This window comes from Haliaeetus leucocephalus, unplaced genomic scaffold, assembly GCF_000737465.1.
Source record: "Haliaeetus leucocephalus isolate CR32 unplaced genomic scaffold, Haliaeetus_leucocephalus-4.0 Scaffold830, whole genome shotgun sequence".
In the NCBI taxonomy this organism is placed as follows: domain Eukaryota; kingdom Metazoa; phylum Chordata; class Aves; order Accipitriformes; family Accipitridae; genus Haliaeetus; species Haliaeetus leucocephalus.
Window position 1 is genome coordinate 4,762,231 of NW_010973266.1, and position 21,716 is coordinate 4,783,946.

General features: G+C 40.6%; 1 protein-coding gene across 1 annotated transcript in view; it reads left to right on the forward strand.

Annotated features, from left to right (window-relative positions):
- Nucleotides 1-21,716, forward strand: part of CPXM2 (carboxypeptidase X (M14 family), member 2) — a 74,736-nt gene that overhangs the window by 14,494 nt on the left and 38,526 nt on the right. Inside the window, exons 2-3 of the mRNA XM_010581992.1 lie at nucleotides 10,780-10,889; nucleotides 17,799-17,938. Coding sequence (XP_010580294.1) covers nucleotides 10,780-10,889; nucleotides 17,799-17,938 — 250 coding nt within the window. The remainder of the gene's footprint in view (nucleotides 1-10,779; nucleotides 10,890-17,798; nucleotides 17,939-21,716) is intronic.

The window sequence follows — 21,716 nt, forward strand, 5'->3', positions numbered from 1 at the left end:
AGTGGTCAGCCCGCCTTTGAGGGTCTTCTTGCTTGGGCATGGAGGTGTGTTTGCAACTGTGTGTTTGTCTACATGCAGAGGAGGCATATTTTAGTGTCACTTTTAATTAGTAGCATATTCTTTGGGAAGATTTAAAATTGACAAGGCTTGGTTTTTCACAAACCAGCAGGGGAGGAATGACTCTTGGAAAGATGATTCTGCACTATTCACCTAGGTCTCATTGCAGATACAGACTACTTCTATTCTGCATTCTGTTGGTAAATGAGTATTTTTAGTTTTAATCATGAAAAAATGAAGGATGACATTTCAACTCACAGCTAAGTTGATTAATGACTGCCTGCTGCCTAAAGGCATAGCTTATACTGCTTCATCATGCTGGCTCTGAAGTTCTCTGGCTCCCATCAAGAGCTAAGTCAGAAAGTTAAACTGGTAGGACACAGCCTACTATGAAACCCCAAACTAAATAGCAAAGTGATTGTATCTTCATCCCTGATTTACTTGTGTTAGGCTTTGGACTGCTTCATCAAAGGAAGATAACGCATGTTTCAGTATCATTTTCAGCACATTTTCCAGCCTACAGAAAAGTAAAAGAAATATAGTTTGGTCTATGCTAGAGCTTAACTTGCTTAAAAGTTGAATAATGTTAAGTAGTACTGACTGGGAAGTGGCTGATTTCAGTCTTTCTCAGGAGCGGAGGTAACTATAGTAGTGGCAATAAAATTTAATGGCTCGTCACTACTAATGAGACCTCCTTTACAATCTCTCAAGTTTTTCCTGCTCTATATGTGTGGGCTTCATGTGTATGCTAGGGAGAGTGAGAAGGTGAAAACTGGTTGATATCATATTAGTGCCACATATTTCAGTGAAATTAGGTGTTTTTAGAGAACTGCTGAAGGTGTTGACATGTATTTCACCGCTAGATCTACTATAGCCCCAGGTGTGCAATTCTGATCCTCATGATGGAGCATATACAGCACTTTCCTACGTCCTCCTGCTTGGATACTTCTCTTGTGCTGCCTCGGATCCCTGTTTTGCCCCAAAAGCGTGGCTCTGCTGCAAAATCCTTCAAGCTGGCAGAATTCTTGGTAGATGTGTATTTCCAGGGCCTGAAGTTAGGGACATTTTCCAGGTTATTTATGTTTAAGGAATTTCCTGACTATGCTGTCACTGTGTACAACTGATAGTGAACGTGCTATACCTGACTATGGTTATATTCTGTATAAAGTTGCTACTACAGCTTTCATAGAGGGGGAGGAAAAGAATTACAGCATAAGCCAATTTTATACTCGTACAACTGTTTTTATGCAGTTGTACTATTTTTGGTAAAATACACTCAAATGTAATTATTAAAGTGGTTAAAATTCAGCACTTTTAAGGTGTCTCATTTATTAAGCCAGGGTTGTATCTTAAGACAGTAGCTATCTTCTGTCTTGATTTTGTACTTGTTAATGGTATTCCAAATTTCAGTATGTATTTTTAATGACCACAATTAATGTTCTTATTGTAGAATCTTTGGCACTGCAGTATACCTCAGTGAGTTGATATTTTAAGCTACTTCTGGCGTGAAGACGTTGGACAAATATGCGTTTTTAATGGTAATTTTAGTCCTATACCCAGCTATTGTGCGAGTGGTCTGTCTCAGTTCTTTTCTCCATTGTTTGGCAAAGTCTATTTGTTTGGCTCTGGAAAAAAAAGATGGTTCTCATTTTTGATGGCTGTACTCAGTTTTGTGGCTTTAGCTGGAATTACAGAAAGTCTTCATTCTGTGCTTCAGGAAAATATCAGAGGAGACATTTTAAAATTAATAGCAAAGAATTCAGCCTTAGTCAAAGCTCATAATAAAAAGTTAAGAATTGATATGATTTTTTCAGGCTGTATTTTTTTTGGCCATTAAAGGTAATAACATGTCTCTTTCAGAGCGACTGAATACACATATTCTTTTGCAGAGAAAGTAGAGGACTTGTCAGGTTTAGATAAGAGGGTACCTAGTATCACGAGCATCTGGAAACCTTTCCTGGGGCTAGGCCTACAGTGATACTTAATGCCTCCATATTCTGATGGTCTGCACTGAACGCAGCTTGTCCTCACATCATTTCTTTTGTTAATGGCCATGAGCAGGTTTGCAATGATTCCCACCTTCGTCCTTTCCCATGTCAGGTCAGCAAATTGATATTCCCATGGGCAGCGAAGCAGAAACTCTGGGGTGCCTGCCCTCACCTCCCTTTCCTCTGCCTTTTTCTTCTCCTAAAGAGACGCGGGGAAAGAGAGATGAAACCAGTTTAAGACATGCTATGGACAGCGTTTCCATACTTACCCACCTCTCCACCTGGAGGAGGCTGCTGCCTGCAGGCATCTATGGCTATGGTTGCTTCTTCCCCCTGAGCAGAAGAACCACAGGCAGCAAGGAAAGGAGCCAGGAGAAAAAAATGGGAAATGCTTCTTGTGCCCAAGCGTGCCGACTTTGTGCATGTGGGATTGGGCTCCTGTGTTGTCCACGTCATAAATCACGTCATCTCCTAAGCAGGCGGTACGATGGCAGCAGTAGGCAGCTCGGGGAATGTGTATGGTATCTGGAGTTTAGTTTGGTCTCTTGAGTCTGAAAGCTTGGCCAGAAAACTCCCAGAGAACAGGCTTTCTGGAAATTCCTGCTTCCAACTATGCCAGGAATAACAGAAGCTCTTCCTGCGAAATGTGCTGGTTTGTTGCATCTAGAACCAGCCACAACCTGGGTTTGTGAGGGAGCAAAAATGTGAAAAGTAATGAAGGGGGGGGGGAAGTGTACTTTCTGAATCTCAGAAATGTTTTGTTTCATGTCAGACCTGACCTAGAGGATCAAGATAATTCTTAATTTATTCTTTATTTGCCTTTAAATGCTGAATCTTCCCTCAACCATGGAAGCAGGAGAAGAGACACTTTTACCCTTGCATAGACTCTGTACCCTGCAATTTTTCAAGTAACTGGTGGGTCCAATCCTGCCAGCTGGCGCAGAGCGTTTAGGTGGCACAAAGAAAGCGTGGAAGTGTTCGGTGTCTTTGCACCACGGGAGGGCTCTGTGTGTCACCAGTGTCAGATATGGTAAGGACACAGCTTTGGTGGCCTTGGGACTGTCTCAGGGCTTTCACTTTTGCCTCTGACTCCAGTGGACACCTTCCCTGTCCAGGACTGGCCTTGTGCCATCAAGCAGGAGCTATTTGCAACCTCTCTGGAACTACCTCCTTTCCTAAAGAGCTGGTTCAAGCATGGGCAGTGCGGGACACGTGAAGGACCATTGCAGCAAATCCTCTGCTGAGGCTCCTGGCAGGGAAAAGAGCGTGTTTACCTAGAAGACAAAGCGGTGCCTAGCGAGCAAGCTAGGATTAAAAAGCACCTTCTTCCCTGCCAGGCTAAGAGGTTGTCAAAACACAGAGGCAGAAGATGGTTGCGGAGAAGAGGCGTATCTGATCATCAGAAGCCGCCCTGAGATATCAGATGGGCAAGATTTGTGGGAGCCTCACTCAGGCTTCGCCTTTACCTAGAGCCCATGAAAATACTGCTGCTCATTGAAGGACGCTTTGGGTCAGAGCTCTGACAGACCTGGGCTCAAGTGTTTGTGCCTTTTTTTTGTTGTTTTTATCTTCAACAGCAACCATAAGGATAAGTGTATGTTGCAGTGCTGTGAGAAATATTGCCCTTTCCTTCCGAGAGAACTCCCCGATGTCCTAAACCCCCATGCAGTATTTGTTGCTTGTCCTAGAAAAATATACAGCTTTGATGCAACATTAGAGAACAATTAATGTTGTCTTAGGATAGAAAATTTTGGCATCTATTTAATCTTTTATTTGATCTGGGACTATAATTCAGTATTTTAACTTCTATATAGGGGATTTGTTGTAAGTGCACATTGATTGCTTTGTTCTTTTAGTGCCCTGGGAATGGGTTTATAAGAAAAAACAAATAAAAGCAGACTGTGTGTGCTTGAAGAACCTTCATCTGCCTGTACTGCTTCAATTAATCTGAGGTGCATGGGAGCTGGTGGCCTGAATTCAGGCCAGAAAAGAAACTAGTATTTTTATTGCTAGCAGCACTTTGGACTTGAACAAATTCAGAAAACTGCTCAGACTGCAAGGCACAGACGTGTTTCCAGGGATAAGCTGGGCCATACCAAGTATAGAGTGTGACTCATGAACATCTGCAGAAATTTCACACTTCCACGATCCTATCGTCAAAACAGCAAAATTTAGCTAGACCATGTTCCCCCCACAAATGTCCTAAGACTGTAAATATAACAAATCATTTAGAAAATGGAGAACCTTGTTCTGTTTAATTCAGCCCCTACAAAGGCTGTCCATCACAGAAAAGCAATCAAAACATATTTTCAGCAAGTAGCAGGTCAGCAGAAATGTGGGTTTACTGTTATTTCACCTTTCAGGTGCAGTGCAGTGTTAAAATACTTTGCATACCTGTGACCTCAGTATTACTTGAGACACAGGAATTAGACTGCCAGAGTTTCCATTGAAAGCTTCTGCTGTTGGAAGATGAATTATCAAGCACACTTTTCATAGGAAAAGCTCTAAAGTTAGCTCTTAGGGTAAAAATTATTATATTGACCTCATTAAGAATTTTTGTCCAAGACCATAAAGATCTAAGAATAGTATGATTAGTATAATAAGCGTTAAAGTCTTCATCCCCTAAAATATATGCTTAATTGTGTGTTTAACTTACCTATATCAATAGCTTCACAGATCTGCATCTTCTTTGTTAACTATATGTTTAAGTGTTTCGCTTAAATAAAGCCTAAATTCTGCATCTACCCTGGGACGGCCTGGAAAAAGAAACAGGGAATCAAAACCTAAAACTAAGTCTGTCTTATTACATGGGATTTTGCCATGAGATACGTGACCATACTGCATTGGCAAGGTATGTGTTGAGTCCCCAGAGAACAAAGTGTCCAGAGAAGGGACAAGTCTATAGCCAAGTCTGATAGGCAAATGGGGATACAGAAAGAAGAAACTGGTATTAATTACAGTGACAGGTTGTTACTAGAAATAGAAATAGCATCCTAGAGCACATTGTGCTGGCACCATATCTGCTTTCCTTCCAACAGTGACACATCATCTCTGTCGCTGCAGGTGCCTACCGGCCACTGTCATCCCCCAACTTGGCTAAACTGGCCACACTAAGGCCAAGATGTGCAACATGGTTTTGACCCTCTAAACCAACCAGCAGCATTTTTAAAGATACTTCAGCATCCGTTGCTGCTGCTGAATGCAGTGATAACTTGAGATGTGGTGCATTACTGAAAATCACACTGGCAGCGTATGTTTTGATGGAAAATGCATGACTCAGTTACAGTGGAAGCGTGATGAGGTCTTCCAATTTATCACAGTGATGTTCTTCTGTTGACTTTGGTGCTGCACGCTCAAGCCCCAAATACAAAGATACAGATACCAACAGCAACAAAAAATCCTGGCACTAAACCCATTCTTTGCATAAAGAAAATTCTGTGTTAACTCACCATCAGCACTGCCTTGACCTCACCCTTGTCTTCTCTGAACTTCTATATCTCTGTAGTGTAACATCCTTTCTCCCCAGACAAATGTTTGAAGTGCAAGGGGATTCTTAGATATTTAAAAATGACAAAGCTCCTGGAGCTAAAACACCTGTAGAATCACAAAAAATAAATAGTCAGAGTACATTCTGCCTCCAAATGTCAAGGAGACCGTCAGACTGCACAAGGCTGATATTTCTCCATTTCTAGATCTGAGTAGCCCTGTGCATAAGGAGTTAGACAAGCACAGACTTGCAGGAATTGAAGAGAATTATAGGTATGGCTCTTAAAAATATAAGTGAAGAGGAAACACGATGCTTCTTTTTTGCTTTCCATTTGAAAAACTGAACGTATTTCTAAATTGATGGAAAATATTCTTCAAATAAAACAATCATTTGTCTGCCGTGCCTCCGAAAGAACAGTACAGAATGATTTCCTAAATGCATCCTTATTAGATACAAGAGCTATAAAGACAAACTGTGCTTATCTGACAATCTTTATTTGGACAAGAAGAAAATAAATGAATAATTTAGACAATAAAGATGAACATAAGTGTTTTCCTTGCCCTGCTCGTAGATATATCTTCTCCTTATGGAATTAATATGTTTCTAAGAATGCCTGCTAATACAGTTTTATCATAAAGAATAGCTAATATTGCAGCAGAGCAGCTGTAATTATACTGCAGGTGTAAAGACAACCAAGCTGGCTCTGCAGAAGTTGGTTTTTTTGACCAGATTTTCAGCGGAAGATGCTGCATCAGTAAGGCACAGCCATCATGAGGCTGAAATCGCTTTCAAACTTGGTCTAATATCCTTGCACAGAGCCACGGTGAGATTGCAAGTTGAGTTGGTGGTGGCTTGAGAAGGGAGCTCTTTCAGGTTGTGCTCTCAGCATAGGCAAGCCCTGAATTATAACTGGTAAATTCAGATCTCAAGAGATGAGGTTGTGACTGAAGTAATTCTCAAGCGTTTCCCCCTCCTGACTTCAAGGGACAGGTGATTGCTAACGGTGTCGGAGTATCAGAAATCCCTTGCTGCCCTTAGCTGGGATGCAATCATCTGTCTGGCTAGTAGAAGCACAATTGAAACTAATGGACACTGAGATATAGCCATTTAACATAGCTAATAGGAAAGCTATTTCGAAATGGAAACCTCGCAAGAACACCGTTCAAGATACAAATGTTATTAAGTCCGAATCCGAGCCCCGTCTCTTTTTAGGTCTTGGAATTAATTAATTTGATCCAGACATCTTATTAATGGCTTGTTTCTAAAGTGAATACCTATTCAACATTGCAAATCGCACATGAAATCATGTCTGGATATGGGCCAGGAAGAGAGAAATGTCCGTAACTCAGCCTCTTCCCTGCACCTACAAGCTTAATGCTTGCTTTTTGGTTGTTCTAGAACATAAATACTCTAGCTGCATTTTGTTAGTAAGTTGTTATGTACATAGTAGGTGGGTTTAAATGTCTTTCGAAGCTATAGCTGAATTTCCTGTATTTTATAATGATTACTTTTTCAACCAGTTAAAGAAATGACCAGATAACTAGGTCATTTCCAGTTGAATCTATAAGGTATGAACTGCTCTGATTATTCATGCTACCCAATTTCTGTAGCTTCTGCAAATGTTTTTTCAAACCAGCATGGAAAATACAAAATCATTAAGACAGTCTTATTGATTGTGTAGCAATTTTCATTGTTATATGGAAGATTTCTTAAAGTTAAATAAAATATACTAAAGCAATACTTTCAAAGTACAGTCTTTATGAATGCCATAAATCAGTTTCTTTTCCTGTATGTTCTTCAAAAATAGGTTGTCCTGGTTATCTCTAGTAGCTTTAAGAAGCAGGGGGGACACACACCAACAAAATGATTTAGCTAAAATTAAATTCACTGATCTGACTCAGGATTTTTTTTTTTTCAGTAGTGAATTGGCAACTTTAGGTGGATTGTATTGCATTATGAGTAACTTGGAGTTAATCAGATGAAGCCATACTGAAAAATTTGCCCCGACCATCACTGTACACTACAGACTGATGTTTTGGTCTAAAATGCTCCTCTCTTCATCTCTTTATTCACACTGGAATTCATGTGCATGTGGAAAAAATTAATATTCCTAAAGTGTTAGTAGTCAAATATTATGGCTATAAATAGAAGACATAATTTCATTTAAAAGCAAAATCAATGGTCTTCTCTTGTGGAAAACAGCGCAAATTCCATACATCAAAGCTACTGCAAACAATAGGCTTGATGACTCCAAGAATATCACCACCGTGCAGAGCTGCACAGATGGAAACATCTAAAGGTCAGTGGTCTTTTATGGAGAATCCTGCTGCTCTGTTCCCGGTTTGGGATGGTCACTGGAGAAAGAGGGGCCAACTGTGAAAGGAACGCTTTTCACTAATTTTCAGTCAAGTATTGGAGCAAAAGACTTGATTTTTCTTACCAAGTTGAAAGAAAAATTCTATACGTGATTTGGTAAGTTAGTTAGTGAAGTCACAGCTTAAAGTCTAGTTCATGTCCAGAGAAAGCAAGTTAGCTGTTCTCCTACTAATTTATATAAATAACAGTAAAAAATAAATTCCTGCATACTATTGAATTGATGGTAAAGATCCTAATGATTTCACTTGAAATACCGTAAGGCTTGAGGACACTGAGAAAGGACAACATACTGTTAACAACGCATTGCCCAGTTTTCATCAAAGGTATCTGTACTGCATATCATAGAGAGCTTCTGCCTGCTCTTAGAGCCTAATCTTCCTTTCACTGAAAACTCCTGTTAAATTGAGCATTTCGTAATAATGGCCTGTTAATCTGATGAGTTCACAGACAATACAAATAATTCATCCTTGAAAAACAAAGAGCAGTTAGGCATGTTTGAGATCCGTATGAACATTTTTGAGTCTTATTAGGCTTCAGTTTCTCTAGAAACAGAGGAAATACACACAAATATATGCAGGGGATTTTTTCAGCCTGTAAATACCCATCTCGCAGTCTAAGAAACCCTCTCTGAAATCCACAGGCAACCCCAAAATATGGCAGTTTTATAGTAAATCAGTAACATTTCAGTCCGAATAAAACCAAACCTACTTCTCGTACATACACTGGCAGGTGTATGTCACTCCAGGTAACTTCAGCCAGGTCTACCAGGCAGCTGCCAGGCTCATCTGAGTATGTAAAAGCAGCTTGCTTTTATTTTCAGCTCAGGCCTGGCACGGGTACTTCTGGGAAGATTTGGAGTGCCTGGGAACGGCAAGACTGTTCACACAGCAAAATATACCGAAGTGCAAAAGAATTTGCAGGATTACACCGTGAGATTGATTTCCAAACCTGTCTTGAGGACTGAACTTGTTGAAGAAAGGCAGGCAGTTCCCAGCTATATAATTTACTCCCAGTAGAGATCTGTCAGAGCCTGAGACTTCTTCCATTCCGAGTATGATGAAAGATGAAACGGTCTATAAGGAAATGCAATTAAAACAATCAGCCAATGAAACAAAAATCCTCTGAGCTATTCCCTCCTCTGGCTTTCCATATACATCCTGACTCTTCTCTGTTTTGGATAATTAGATTGAAAGCTCTTCGAAATGAGGAACTGTCTATATTTTGTCTCTTGTGTAAGACTAAGATCACTGTTGGAGCTTTAGAAAATATTTTAATATTTAGTATTTGTCCTTACTGCCTCTGATGGAGACATTTGGCCCTGGATTTGGAGAGAACTTTCCTAAGGATGAACAAAGAAATATGAGTGTGAATTGACAGCACGTAACATTTTTCCTGAGGGATTTCAGGTTGTTATGAGCTAAGGAGAAGCATAGGAAATCTCAAACATTTTGCCATTTTGTGCATAGTAATGCAAAACTACACCTGAAAGTTAGAGATGGTCAGGATGAGATTCTCAGGTATGTCCCCTCATGACATTTTGGTGAGTAATTAAAAATATATTTGTAAGCGGGGGACAGGTATAGAGCATGAGAGTGAGCTCTTTCTTTGACGAATCCCCAGCAGCTGTGGCACAAGCGAGGTGGCGATCCCAGGTGTCGGGCAGGCGGGAGGAGGGATGCTCTGGGGACGGGATGGGTGGCCTGGGGGTTGGGAATGGGGTCTGGGCTCCATGACCGGTGCTCAGCTCCTGCCTCTGTCCCAGCCCCTTGTGCAAGTTACAGCAAACATCCCATGCTCCACTGCAGAAAATATCTGCCCTCTATCCAAACCCAGAAGTGATATGGCCACGGCAGTGCAAAACCGAGTCTAACCTTACAAGTACCTGATCGAAATAATAAGGATGACACTTCTTTCCACCTCTGCCCCACGCTGACTTTCCAATTCCAGCTGGCACTGACTTCAGGGTCCCTAAAGTGTGCTCTGTTGTACAATTTGGGTGCTCCCAAACTGTTCCCCTGTGCTTTTGTTCACCTCCTGTGAAACTGAGAGTGGGTCTTCCCGACCCCACCATGATATTTTGAGGACAAATACGCTAAGCATTGCGAGGCACTTAAATACTGTGGTGGCTGGGATCATTTTAGAGCAGAATATTTTTCTGATAATCATGAATTAGACTCTTTCCAACATCTTATCTTCCAAAGCCAGAGCTCCAGGCTGTAGTTTGCTGCATTGCTGGCTAGCTGCTAAAGTAATGGCATCTGCTTTTCTTTCTTCAAGGCACAATTTGGAGCTTAGAGACACAGCCCCTTGTTTCAAAATTGCCCTCTTTGTGTTTAGTCATTACCTCTGCAGAGCTCTGCCGTCCACCCTCCCAGCCCTCTGTAACAGATGCTATTGTGCAACGTGAGGGACTGTGATTGAAGTTTCCAGAACAGATTTTAATTAGAAACATAACTTCATACAGTAGCTTGGAATGAGCACAGGGCGGGGGAAATCAAAACAAGAAATGAAAAAGAAAATGCCAAAAAGAGAGAAAAATAAAAGGCCATTTTACTCACATTTTGTACTGAAAAGCACTTGAAAGGAAATACTGTGCATATCCATGAAAAACTGAAGCATATAGCAAGCAGTAATAACTAGCTGAGACCCTCAAAAAGCCAGATCCTCAGCTGGTGTAAATCAGCATTGCTTCATTGATTTTATGAGAGCTGCCATTTCTCATTGACTTCAGCGGTGTTGTGCTCATTTACACCAGCTGAGGACCCCAGCCAGTTTGGCACAACTGAAATCCAGAAACTTTGAATACTTGTTTGTTTTGTGTTGTTACTTTGGGTTTTTTAATTAAATTTTAATCAACCTTTTGTTTTGTAGATTGTCCTCCACTTGGTCTAGAGACATTAAAAATTACTGATTTCCAGCTCCATGCCTCTACAGCAAAGCGGTATGGCCTTGGGGCCCACAGAGGAAGGCTTAATATTCAGGTAACATCAATTTTTCTCCTAAGTGGGAGAATGGCTTAAGATTGTACTGTTGTATCAAGAGAACCAATGGATGGTTATCGGTTCTGACTACTTTGTCAGCTCATGTAATTCAAATGAAGGGGAAACACTGGAATTAGAGAAGTGACTAAGGTTGATGGATAACCTTTAGATTCATGGGGCGGAGTTAGAAAAAAACCTCCAAACTTAGCGTGCTGAGGGTGCAAATCCAACCAGACCTCTATGAGCAAGCAAAGGTGGAGACAGCCCAGAACTGCAGGAAATCGTCCCAGCTCCCTTAATCATCAGCCTGGAAGGAAGCTCACACAGCAAGTTGCTTTTTTTGTTGTTTGCCTGTAGTTAATGACAATGGTTAATTGGAAGTGTGGTTTCAAGTGAAGCTCTTGCCCTAAGGCAGTTTTTCAGAGGCAGTGATTAGACTACCAAAAAATGCTTCAATTCAGAAGTCACTAGCATACAATCTGGTTTAGCTTCTTTAATTAATATTAAAGGTATGCTTAGGTGCTTTGCAGGACCAAATTCTGTTTTCCCATTTCTGGTGTTTCTGTTTTCCCCTTAGTGCTGCTTTCTGAATTACAGTCTTTTCCAGTGTAAAAATGTTACTTTTGTATAATAAAGTGCAACACTTAAAACTAAAAGTCATAAACAGGATACTAGCACCAAGTCAACAGTGAAAAATCTCTACAGATTATTTAATTTATTAGTTACCTTTTATTATTAGACCCTCCATTAGATTATTTTTTTTCCTCCAGCTGAAGGGGTTTCCTAGTTAATGAACAGACTGGGACTAGGGAGGATGAGGTCTAATTAGCAGTGCAATTTCACATGGTGCCCACTGCAGTGTAATAGTGGGCAGCTGCTGGGAGGAGGGACCGCTCCTGGTTAAAATCCCACTGTGGAAACATTCCTCTTTGCTGCAGCTTCTTCTGGTGCCTCTCTACAAAAAGCTCTGTGGGTTTCTTGGGGGGGGCAGGCAGTTCCCCCCCAGTTTTTTTGTTTTTTTATTAATTTATTTTTTGTTTTAATGGATTAATGTTGGTCAGAAAGCTCAGTAAATGACTTTGCTATGCAGCCCCATGAACAACAGAGCTGGCTGGAGGTGAGTGGCTGGAGACCAGCACACAGGCACGAATGGGCTCGTCCTTTCCAAGCTAGCGTGCAGGTACAGCAGGTTGGGTACAATGCGAGGTCTCATCTGCAGTCTTCATAATTAATTTCTTTTGAGATTGGAGTGATTTTGCTTCTTTGTTTCTTATTCTTTGTCAGGAAAAAAAAAGCTCTCATGAGTACAAAATTGGTGTGCAGATGGTATTCAGATGGGTTCTATAGGAATGTTTAATTATTTTATTACAATTTTGTTTATATAGTGGCATAAGACCAAGGACTGTGAGGCAAACCTCTGAATTCTTTGTTGGTGGTGGATCCTCGTTTTTCAGGCTGGTGTTAAAGTCCAATTTATTTAAACACAAGAATGACCATACTGGTTTAGACCAGGAGTCCATCTGGTTCGGTGTCACGTCAGCACCAGTAACGCTGCATTAAAACAAACAGAGAAGTGCAAGAGTCTTACCTATGGATGACGTTTCCCCAAAATGTCATCCAGACCCTCCAGCAGAAGCCAAGGGAACAGGTTTTTTGCTGGGAAGCATGCAGAAGCGAGGTACCACTCAGCTCTTGCTTCCCAAAAGCTCCCGGGCTCGGATTAGACCAAGTGTGTTTCTTTTGGTGTCCCATCAACTAGGACCTTAGAGCTGGTGCTTCTCCCATCACCTTCCCCTGCTGGTTATAGCTGTACGGCTTCTTGCCCATTCTGTGGCAGTGGTTTCTTTTGCTTTTTTTGTGAGAATAAGCCCTCCCTGGAGTGCTGCACAGAACCTCGGGTGAAAGGACCTTCTGTCCAGGGCAAATGGGGTTTTTGCTCTTCTCCATTCAGAAGATGGGGCTTTTCTTCCTGTGAACAGAGGCTTCACAATGTCACGCTTCTGCTTGATTCAGATTTTCACCTTCTTGTTTTCCTGAGCTGTACGAATTCTGTATGGATTGATTCTCCTTATCACCCAAAAGCTGCTTTTGCTCTTTTCTCGTACAGGGACTTACCTGATCCCAGGACCATGGGAGGCTCCTACACAACCCAACAACACCTGGCTTTCTGCTACACCTTTATTTCTAATAAAGATTTCTAGTTATCCTCAAATCAAGAGCTTTTACGCTTACTGAAAGTTTATACTATAGATAGAGTAATACCCTAAACCCCTTGAATACCTGGAGTTACCACTGTGACTGGCAGTGTTAAATGTATGGGCTTGCTTTTATTTTTCTTTAGATACTGTTTCCTTTGGGATTAGCTTAAAATTAATAGTGCTTTACAATTTTTCAAAGCCACTTGGAATTTGTAGATGTCTTCCCTGACACTTGAGTTTCAACGCTTAATTTTACTTTGCATTAAGACTTCTGAATTTCGGTAGTATTTAGAAGATTTATGCTTATAACCAAGAATAGGTACTACAGGGGACTTATGTGTCAGATGGGTAATGAGGTCCCTGGTGATTTCTGTTTGCCGTTCAAAAGGGTGGGTTGCGGCATGCTGGGGAAAGGCAAAAGGCACTGGTATTTAAGTAGCTGTGTTTTCATGCTGACTGCACATGAAGAAAAACCCTCGGCCCAAGTCAGAGAGGCTCCGAGAGGCCTCTGTGCCACCGAAGTTTTACCAGAGCACTATGCTAAATGTACAGCGATGAGCAATTTTATGGGCTGCTGCCCTTGCGGCATGGTCCGCGTATCACCGCGGTGCTGTCTCACAATATTCATGTGACTGGTGCGTTCCTCCCTGAAATAAGACAAACCCCACTCTCTGCTCAACCTCATCATCTGATGCAAAGTCAGCTGAGAAGTGGAGGGTTCTCCCCAGGTAACTGGCACTACCTCAATTCACAGGGAATTTGCAGAATAATGAAGTTTTTCAAAGGCTTCTGAGGGTTATGGCTTTTTCTGTTTAGATTATTTGAAGTGTATTAAATTATCAGTCAGTGTATGCTTTATTCCAAAGACAGGCTTAGCAGGACTGGATAAGCCCTTCTAGGATTGTTTCTCTTGTGACCTTGCACTGTGGGACCTGATTTTGCTCCCAGTCCTGTCTGAACGTGGTGATTAAGCTGGGACCTCTTGAACGCAGGAGCGATGCCCCATATATTGGAGACCTAGCCTGCAACTGCAGTAGTGGCACAACCAGTAGTAATTTAACATCATCAGGAAAAATCATAGCCTAAAATAATATTCATTGAGGCGTTCTGCCTTCAGGGATGAAAGTCATTAGTATCTGTCACTTGTACAATAATTAGCAGTGGTTAAAACCTGAAATAATTAGTCAAATTATGTTTCTTCCCCTTCCTCATTTTCCTGGTTGGAGAAATCCAAACATGAAGATTAACCAAGTAATGCAAGCATGTTGTATGCAAACAAGCGGGTTGTATTGCTTTTGGTTTTTCAGTTCTTTGTTTCACTAGTTCCTTTTGAAAAGCTCCATTAAAACACAAGCAAAAGACAAAATTATTGGAAGTTCTACTTTCAGCCTGTGTGCTTTAATTCTTCTCTTCTAGCAGTGGTTGCTATAAATACCTGTGATGAGTAACGGGCTTTTTTTCCCTCCCAAAGTTTCTATGGTAAAATAATGTTTTGTGATCATCCTGCTGGGAACGGAAAAGAATTTAAGCAGAAATGGTTTGATATTAGGTATATTTTTACTGCTGCTCCAGCTGACTTGTGGCAGAAGACTAAAATTTCTTTCTTCATTTGAATACATTTAGGCAGTAATATCTTTCTCCTCATTATAGAATAAGGCTTTTGGAACAGCGGTAATGTGAGCAAGTGTTTATTCTGTCTTGCACATGTCTAACTCAGAAGAGAAACATGAATTAAAATTGGAAGTCATATTATTTGTAAAGGAATCATAACCTCTTGATTTCCCTTCTTAGCTTCTGGGTACATTATGAGCAGTTGACTTGTTTTATTTGAATTGCAATTTTCAACATTCACATTTATAGATAACTTAGGAGTGACAGGAAAAAAAGTCCCTTTTCCTAGATCAAAAAGGTATTTTTTCATAAGACACTGCATATTGAGAAATGTTTTTGCATTTGGCAACAAGTGAATATAAGCTGAGTTAGACTTTGAGTTATTCTTGGAAACTCAGTGAAGGAAAAAAGGGTTTGCTTAAGACCTAGTCCTTACTTCCAGTTTTCATTATCTCCTTCACTCTCCTAATTATGAAGATAATGCAGGTGTTTAAATTATATAGCTTAAAGTTATGCATGTCATAACTTAAATCCATTATCTCTGTTAATTCAATGTACAATCTTTAAATTCAAGTAAACATCTTGCTGAGAAAAGGTATCTTGAGCTATATTCTTTGACTGAATATTTAATATAATTGTTCTCATCTTTCAGGAATGAAAATTTTTCCAAAGAAATTTAATAGCAATTTTAACTACTAAGTATTTGATTGAGTTTATAAGGGTTTTTTTAATAAAAACAATATTTTGAAGTGCCCATAGGGCAAATTCAAAACTTCAAGCACCTTAAGAAAAAAATACAGACTTGAAGCTTGAAAAGAGAAGTTTTAACATAAATTTATTGGTTCTTTATTCTTTTCCTTCAGAAATATTTCCAATAAGAACTTCTCATTGATTAAACTCCTCTTTCTCAAGTAGTGCTCTGTGCTAGTTATACACAGACACCTGCTTCTTACCTAGTAAAAATATTTTAGCTTCAGAGAAGCTGATGTCAGGAAATAAGAGAGCAGGAAAAAGTAGCAGCACAGTTTCTTTTTTTTCTGCTCTCTTTGCCCCTATTTAAGGCCATAGTATTTTAAGCTGTGTGTAACTATAAGTGTGCCCTATAGACTCTCCATATTTGATATACGACTTAAACATATGCTTAGCTTTATTTAAGTCTGGTTGAAACCATGGAGACTTGAGTATGTAATTAGGGTTGGGGTTTTTTTTGCAAATAAGCTCTTCTTTCTCTTTTCTGCTTCCATCTCCTCACTGTAATGTGGAGGAGAGGTTTACACCCTGATGAGCATCACACTAATAGGAAATATCCTCAATCTGAATGAGGACCAAGGATCCCAGCTGAAGCACCGAGAGATAAGGCTACTTGATGTGCAGAAACTGGTGGAATTTCAGCAGTGTGAAAGGGATTAGCATGATGCTGGTTCAAGGTGCTCTGCAGATCTTAACGCTTCCTGGCAAGCATTGGTTTTAAACCCTAAGGCTACTTCAAATTCAGTCTTATTTTAAAATGCATGGAGACCTTTTCTTGAAAAAGGTTATGACTTATAACTCAGGTCAGTGATCATATTTATATTCTCATGTTTTCCTATTGTTCAGGTCTCCTTGAAGAATTTATCTTTCATTGTTAATAAGATTTTCTCTCTATCTTCTACATCAACTTTTATACAAACTTCACTTTACAATATCAGAGTTAATACATAGAAGTAGGTAGCTTAATGTAATTTTGGTAGGTGCAGGAAAACAAGTAATTTTTAAGCTACCCTATCTTAGATTTGAATACTTGAGAAAACGAGAAGTTTTAGGAAGTGAATGTATGTCTATGTATTGCAGCACTTCCCTCGGATGCCACCAGACTCACATTGGGAAAAGGGATTAACAACTGCATCCTCTCTTTGAGTTAGACCCACCCAATGCCCATTTTGGTAGAAATGGTCTGTAAACATGGAGGTAGACCGACCTGTCAGTCTCTGCCGTTGTAACCCAGCTATGACTGTAATATCTGCTAATACTGCTCAGTGGGAAGCTGAGGGATAATTCAGGAAACCTTCCTGACAGTTGTGTTCTTGGGTACTTCATATATGTTTTACATATACACACGCACCAACTGAAACTATACCACTGAACAGAGAGTAGCTGTATACCAGAGCTTTCAGATCTGCCTTACAAAGTTTTCCAGACTCTTCATTTATATTTGGGAAATATTTCAGGATATCCATTCTTGGAATTGCATGGATGGCAATGGTGAATCCACATTAAGTACTGATGGAGTATCATAAAAATATACGTAGCCTCAGAAGACCATATGGAAAAGCTTCTGTGCTCTCTATGGCAGTAGCCAGCTTGGTGCCAAATGTCTCCTGGGCTTCAGTAATGAGATAAATACCTGAAGACCTCAGATGCTATGTTTCTTTAAGTGCTATTTCGGATCTATTTGGAATACAGCTTACTCAAAATACCTTGCAGCTATTTCTTTGAAAACATTGAGAAGGCTGTTTGTGGTGGCTTTGCCAGCATAAATTGGGATATAGATTGGTACGCAACTTGCGTACTGCTGGGCATTCCTGAATTTTTAACCTTTGACACCCTAGTGATGAAAATAAATAATTCTGGGAGTAAAGATTGGTGGGAAATAGTATTACTGTTCCCATATGCCCTACACTCTCCTTTGCTGCTTCCAGGGGAAAGGAGATTGCTCCAGCACTAACCATTATTTATATGGGTTGGAGCTGGTTTTTAGGGCTTTCATAACTCTGAAGACCATGTGGATAATCTGTTCTGGATAAAGGCTCTATCAGGCCACAGGCACAGACAGGTGGACTGAACTGAAGCTCTGTTTATGCTTTCTAACTCTAACTTAAATTTATATGTAATGGTTCTTAGGTTTTAAAGGGACTCTGCAGAATTTCCCTCCCTGCTTTGAGTAAGAAAACATTTTGGTCACTCCATATAGCTGTTGAGAATGGCAGTCTCAGGGGTCTTAAACTGGTGCCAAAGGAGTAAGTGGAATGAATGGTGACTTCATGTGTTCTTTTCTTTTTCCCATGAAAGACCTTCAGTTTCTTGGTTCTGATTTATGAAGATGATTTTGCCTTCTTTTCAGGCAGGTGTTAACGAAAATGATTTCTATGATGGTGCTTGGTGTGCAGGAAGAAATGACCCCTATCAGTGGATTGAAGTAGATGCTCGAAGGCTAACAAAATTCACTGGAGTCATCACACAAGGAAGAAACTCTCTCTGGTCGTAAGTACATGCTTACTTTTCTCCATGAGATTCTGAGCTTTCAGACCAAGGAATTCATGTTGTAGTATGTTTAGTTTCTTCAAGGAAAAAAAAAAAAAATGGAAATGCTGTGTCACATCAGGTAATTGAACAGAGTAACAGTAAAAGGCAAAGTGATTATCTGTGGCATAAAATACAAGTTTAAGGGTAGCAAACTTCTACAGTCATTATCTACACCTGCAAAGGAATCAACATGACTCCCTTAGATTATATGCCTTTATACTCACCTTGTCAAATTTGTTTCTGTTAAACTTCCTCATTCTTTTCCAATATTTAACCTGATTAGTTTCGATACTAGGGGTTTTAGGTATTAATTTAGAATAACCACTCATCTTTGAGATTTCCTAATACATAGGCAATCACCAAATAATTAGTAAAATTCCAAAACAATGTGATTTTTAAATAAGCAGTTAAAACAAATTTTATAGCTATACTTTTTTAATGGGAAATTTATGATATAACCCAAAACTGCACAGTTTGTGTTGACCAGTACTGTAGTGTTTGGTAGCAGGCGTGTTGCGCTCAATTTATAGATGCTAGGAAGACTCCATGCAGTTTGATCCTGCTTGGGAGGCAGTTATTTCCCTATACTGGGAAATAACGGTTTTGCACAGATTTGTGTGCATTCACTTCTTTGACCTGCTTCTGAGTGTAGGTGCCCAGATTGCTCTATAATACAGCCAGTGTGAATGAGGTGAGAATTGTACGAGAGGACTACAGCAATCAGCTGACATAAACAGGAACTGGAGGTGATGTTTGGTTTTTTCCTGATCTTCACAGTGTTTGTTCAGTCTCTTAATTTCTTGTTGAGTCTCTGTTACATGAGCAAGTAATCCCACTTGTGCTGCTAGACCTTTTGACCAAGTATGCAGGAGATGCACAGCCTTAGATTCTGGTCCGATCTCTCACTTAAAATGAATGTGCCATATAATAAAAGGCAAACCAGAAAAATACCACTATATCTAAGAAAAAAAATATTTTCCTTCTATAACTTAATTTTCTGGGTTTTTTTCATTTCTCCTAACATTGATGTGGGAGTAGGAGCCTTTTTGGCAATAAGGTTTCTATATTTATTCCACATTGTTCTGTGTTAGGTAGATAATTACTGTAGCAAAGTCTTATTCTTTTCCATATTCATACTCTTGACATTGCTGTTCCTATCAACGCCAGTGCTGCACTGCTTCGTCTTGTATTGCTATTTTTAGTTCGGCTCTATTGCGAGTTTACAGCAGGACTTGATGCTCTATTTATAGTTGGTATTCACAGTTGTCTTTTTTTTTTTTTTTGGTTTGGTTTTTAAATTACTGAATCTTGCTTTTGCCCTCTTCCCTCCCACCAAAGAACTGGTGAGCAGAACCCTGAGGGTCTGCAGGAAGAGCAGGGTTGGTTCTGGGAAAGCGGGTCCAGGTTCCTCCTGGATTGTTACTCAGATTTGTGGAGAAACAGGTACGTTTCTGCCTCGTAGGAGCAAAGATGGTTTCAACTGGACCACCTGCACTGTGGGGCAGGTTAATGTCTCCTGGAAAACATGGCCTGTAAGATCAAGCTCTGCCCCATGGAGGGTCCAGGGGAGTAGGGAGAAATTGTCCCAGGAAAGAGTGACCTCCTTACCGACCTCCAGCTTGTGCACCAAGGAGTGCTGTGGCGGTGGCTGTTCTTGTAAGAGCGTGATGGTCTCCATCTCGCTTGGCGTCTCTTGATACAGCCTTGGCTGGGGGGCTGCCTTCCCTGGAGTCCACCTCATCTTCTCTCTCCCCTCATCAGGTTGAACAGATAAAATTAGTGTAGTTGATGTTTGCGTGCTCTGCTTCTACATGTGTAAGCCCTTCGGTTTTAAAAACAACTTGGTACTCCCTGAGGTACCAATGTAGATGTTCGTGTTTTCAAAAGAGTTTAGGCTGACGTGTGCAGCCCTCATCTGAGCCAAGAGTGGTGTCCTTGGGTTTCCAGAGTCTCAGCGCTTGGGAATGTCGTACCCAGGAAGGTGGCACATGCTGTTTTCTGAATTAATCATGTTGTTGCATCTGAAAGATGATCTTCTTGCTATGACTTTCTACCCCAATTCCTCCAGCATTCAAGAAAGCGAGAAGAAAAGCAAAATGAAATCCTGGTGTGGAGAAGAGCTATGCAAAGGGAAATTGAATCCAGACAACAGTAGAGACCCGGAGCTTGGAGCAGGAGTTGCCTTAGGGTAGGATTCAGAGGCACTGGTGGAAGCTTCGGTACGTGTGGCAGTCTCAGGAGATACTGACCCGACTGTAGCCATGTTGCTTGTGTGCAGTGAATTGCCTTTCGTAAGCCAGACCAGGAGAAACAGGCTAGTAGGACTTTTACTGGTGCGGGCAGGTTCTTTTGTGACTGTGTTCTCTAATGGGCACTAGAAGCAAAAGAGACTCGTTAGCTTTTTTCTCTTATACTTAGCTACTGACTGTGATGGTAACAAAAAAGACTATTTGTGATATGAAAGTTTGTACGAAAAGATGCCATTCTGTTACCTGAGGCACCTTCCCAACTTCATGAAGTTATGCTACAAAAATATAGTGCTTTCGTAACTAATAGAAACATATGTTGGAGAATAAGCTTATTTCAGGTAGGAGAGCCAAAAAAACACCCCTCTGATCTGTGTTGTATTAGAAGTAAAAGCCTGCCAAGCTTGACAGCCAAGGTAAGATTTTTATTTAAGCCTTGGAGATTTTCCCAGCATTATGTTAAAAGGAAAAAAAAAAAGTCAAGACACTAGGATATATGCTAAGTTCACCAATGCTATTATGTGATAGTGATAAAGAATCAGAAAAGCAGCCTTTTTTTTTTTCCTCTTTGTATTGAACAAGAAACTTTAACAAAGTGGAAAAATTTACTTAACTGAAAGTCCTCTCTGAGCTTCTGCCTAGATGAGACTTGTACCTGTCCTGGTCCCTTTAGCTTCCTGCTGCTGACTTAATGAGGACACGTAAAATGATGAGGGAGGGCAGGCAAGGACACCCTGCTGAATCCTGCATCAAATAGCTTTGCCCCTCGCTGCAGGGCTGCAACATTTGAGTTATTAGCAGTCTGGCATTTGATTCTGCTGGCATATCTGATGCCGTAGCCAGAGTTAGTATACTGGTGGTGGAAGCAACCCTTTACTCCTTCATAGCAGCACTGGCAACTGTAGTCTGGTATTGCTGATGGCCCACTCTGCCCAGAGACAGTCTATTCACATCAGCCTGGCTTACTGGGTTTTTTGGGAACTTTATAGGCAATGTATGAATTGAAGGTTACTCTTGACACAATGCAAAGACCACAAAAATGCATGGGGCTGTCACTTTCTGTATGCTGGCAGGAACTGCCTCACCTCAGTTATTTTTCTCCCAGTCTCACTTGGGAAGTTGCTGTTTCTTGTCTGTCTTCTCCTGTGGGCTGTGGCTCTGCTTGCCTTCCAGGGCTCTTGTTCTTGAGACAAGAGAGCCTTGAGGAAGAGGAGGGCAAGGTGCAGAAACATCATCTTGAAAGCACAGATGACCTGACTAGAGAAAGGAGGAAACCATGCTTGGTTAGTAATGAATACTTAAATTATTTAATCATTTCCTTTTTAAGGAAAAAACACTTCTGAGTCAAACTCTGCTCAAACCGCCTGGCTGTGAATTCCACAATAGTCAAATCTTTCAGCTTTTCCTTTTTTCTTCCTGTAAAAAGCAAAAAACAGGCTTTGAACAAGAACTCCTGAATTGAAGGAGTCCTTCCTTTTATCAGTCAAAGC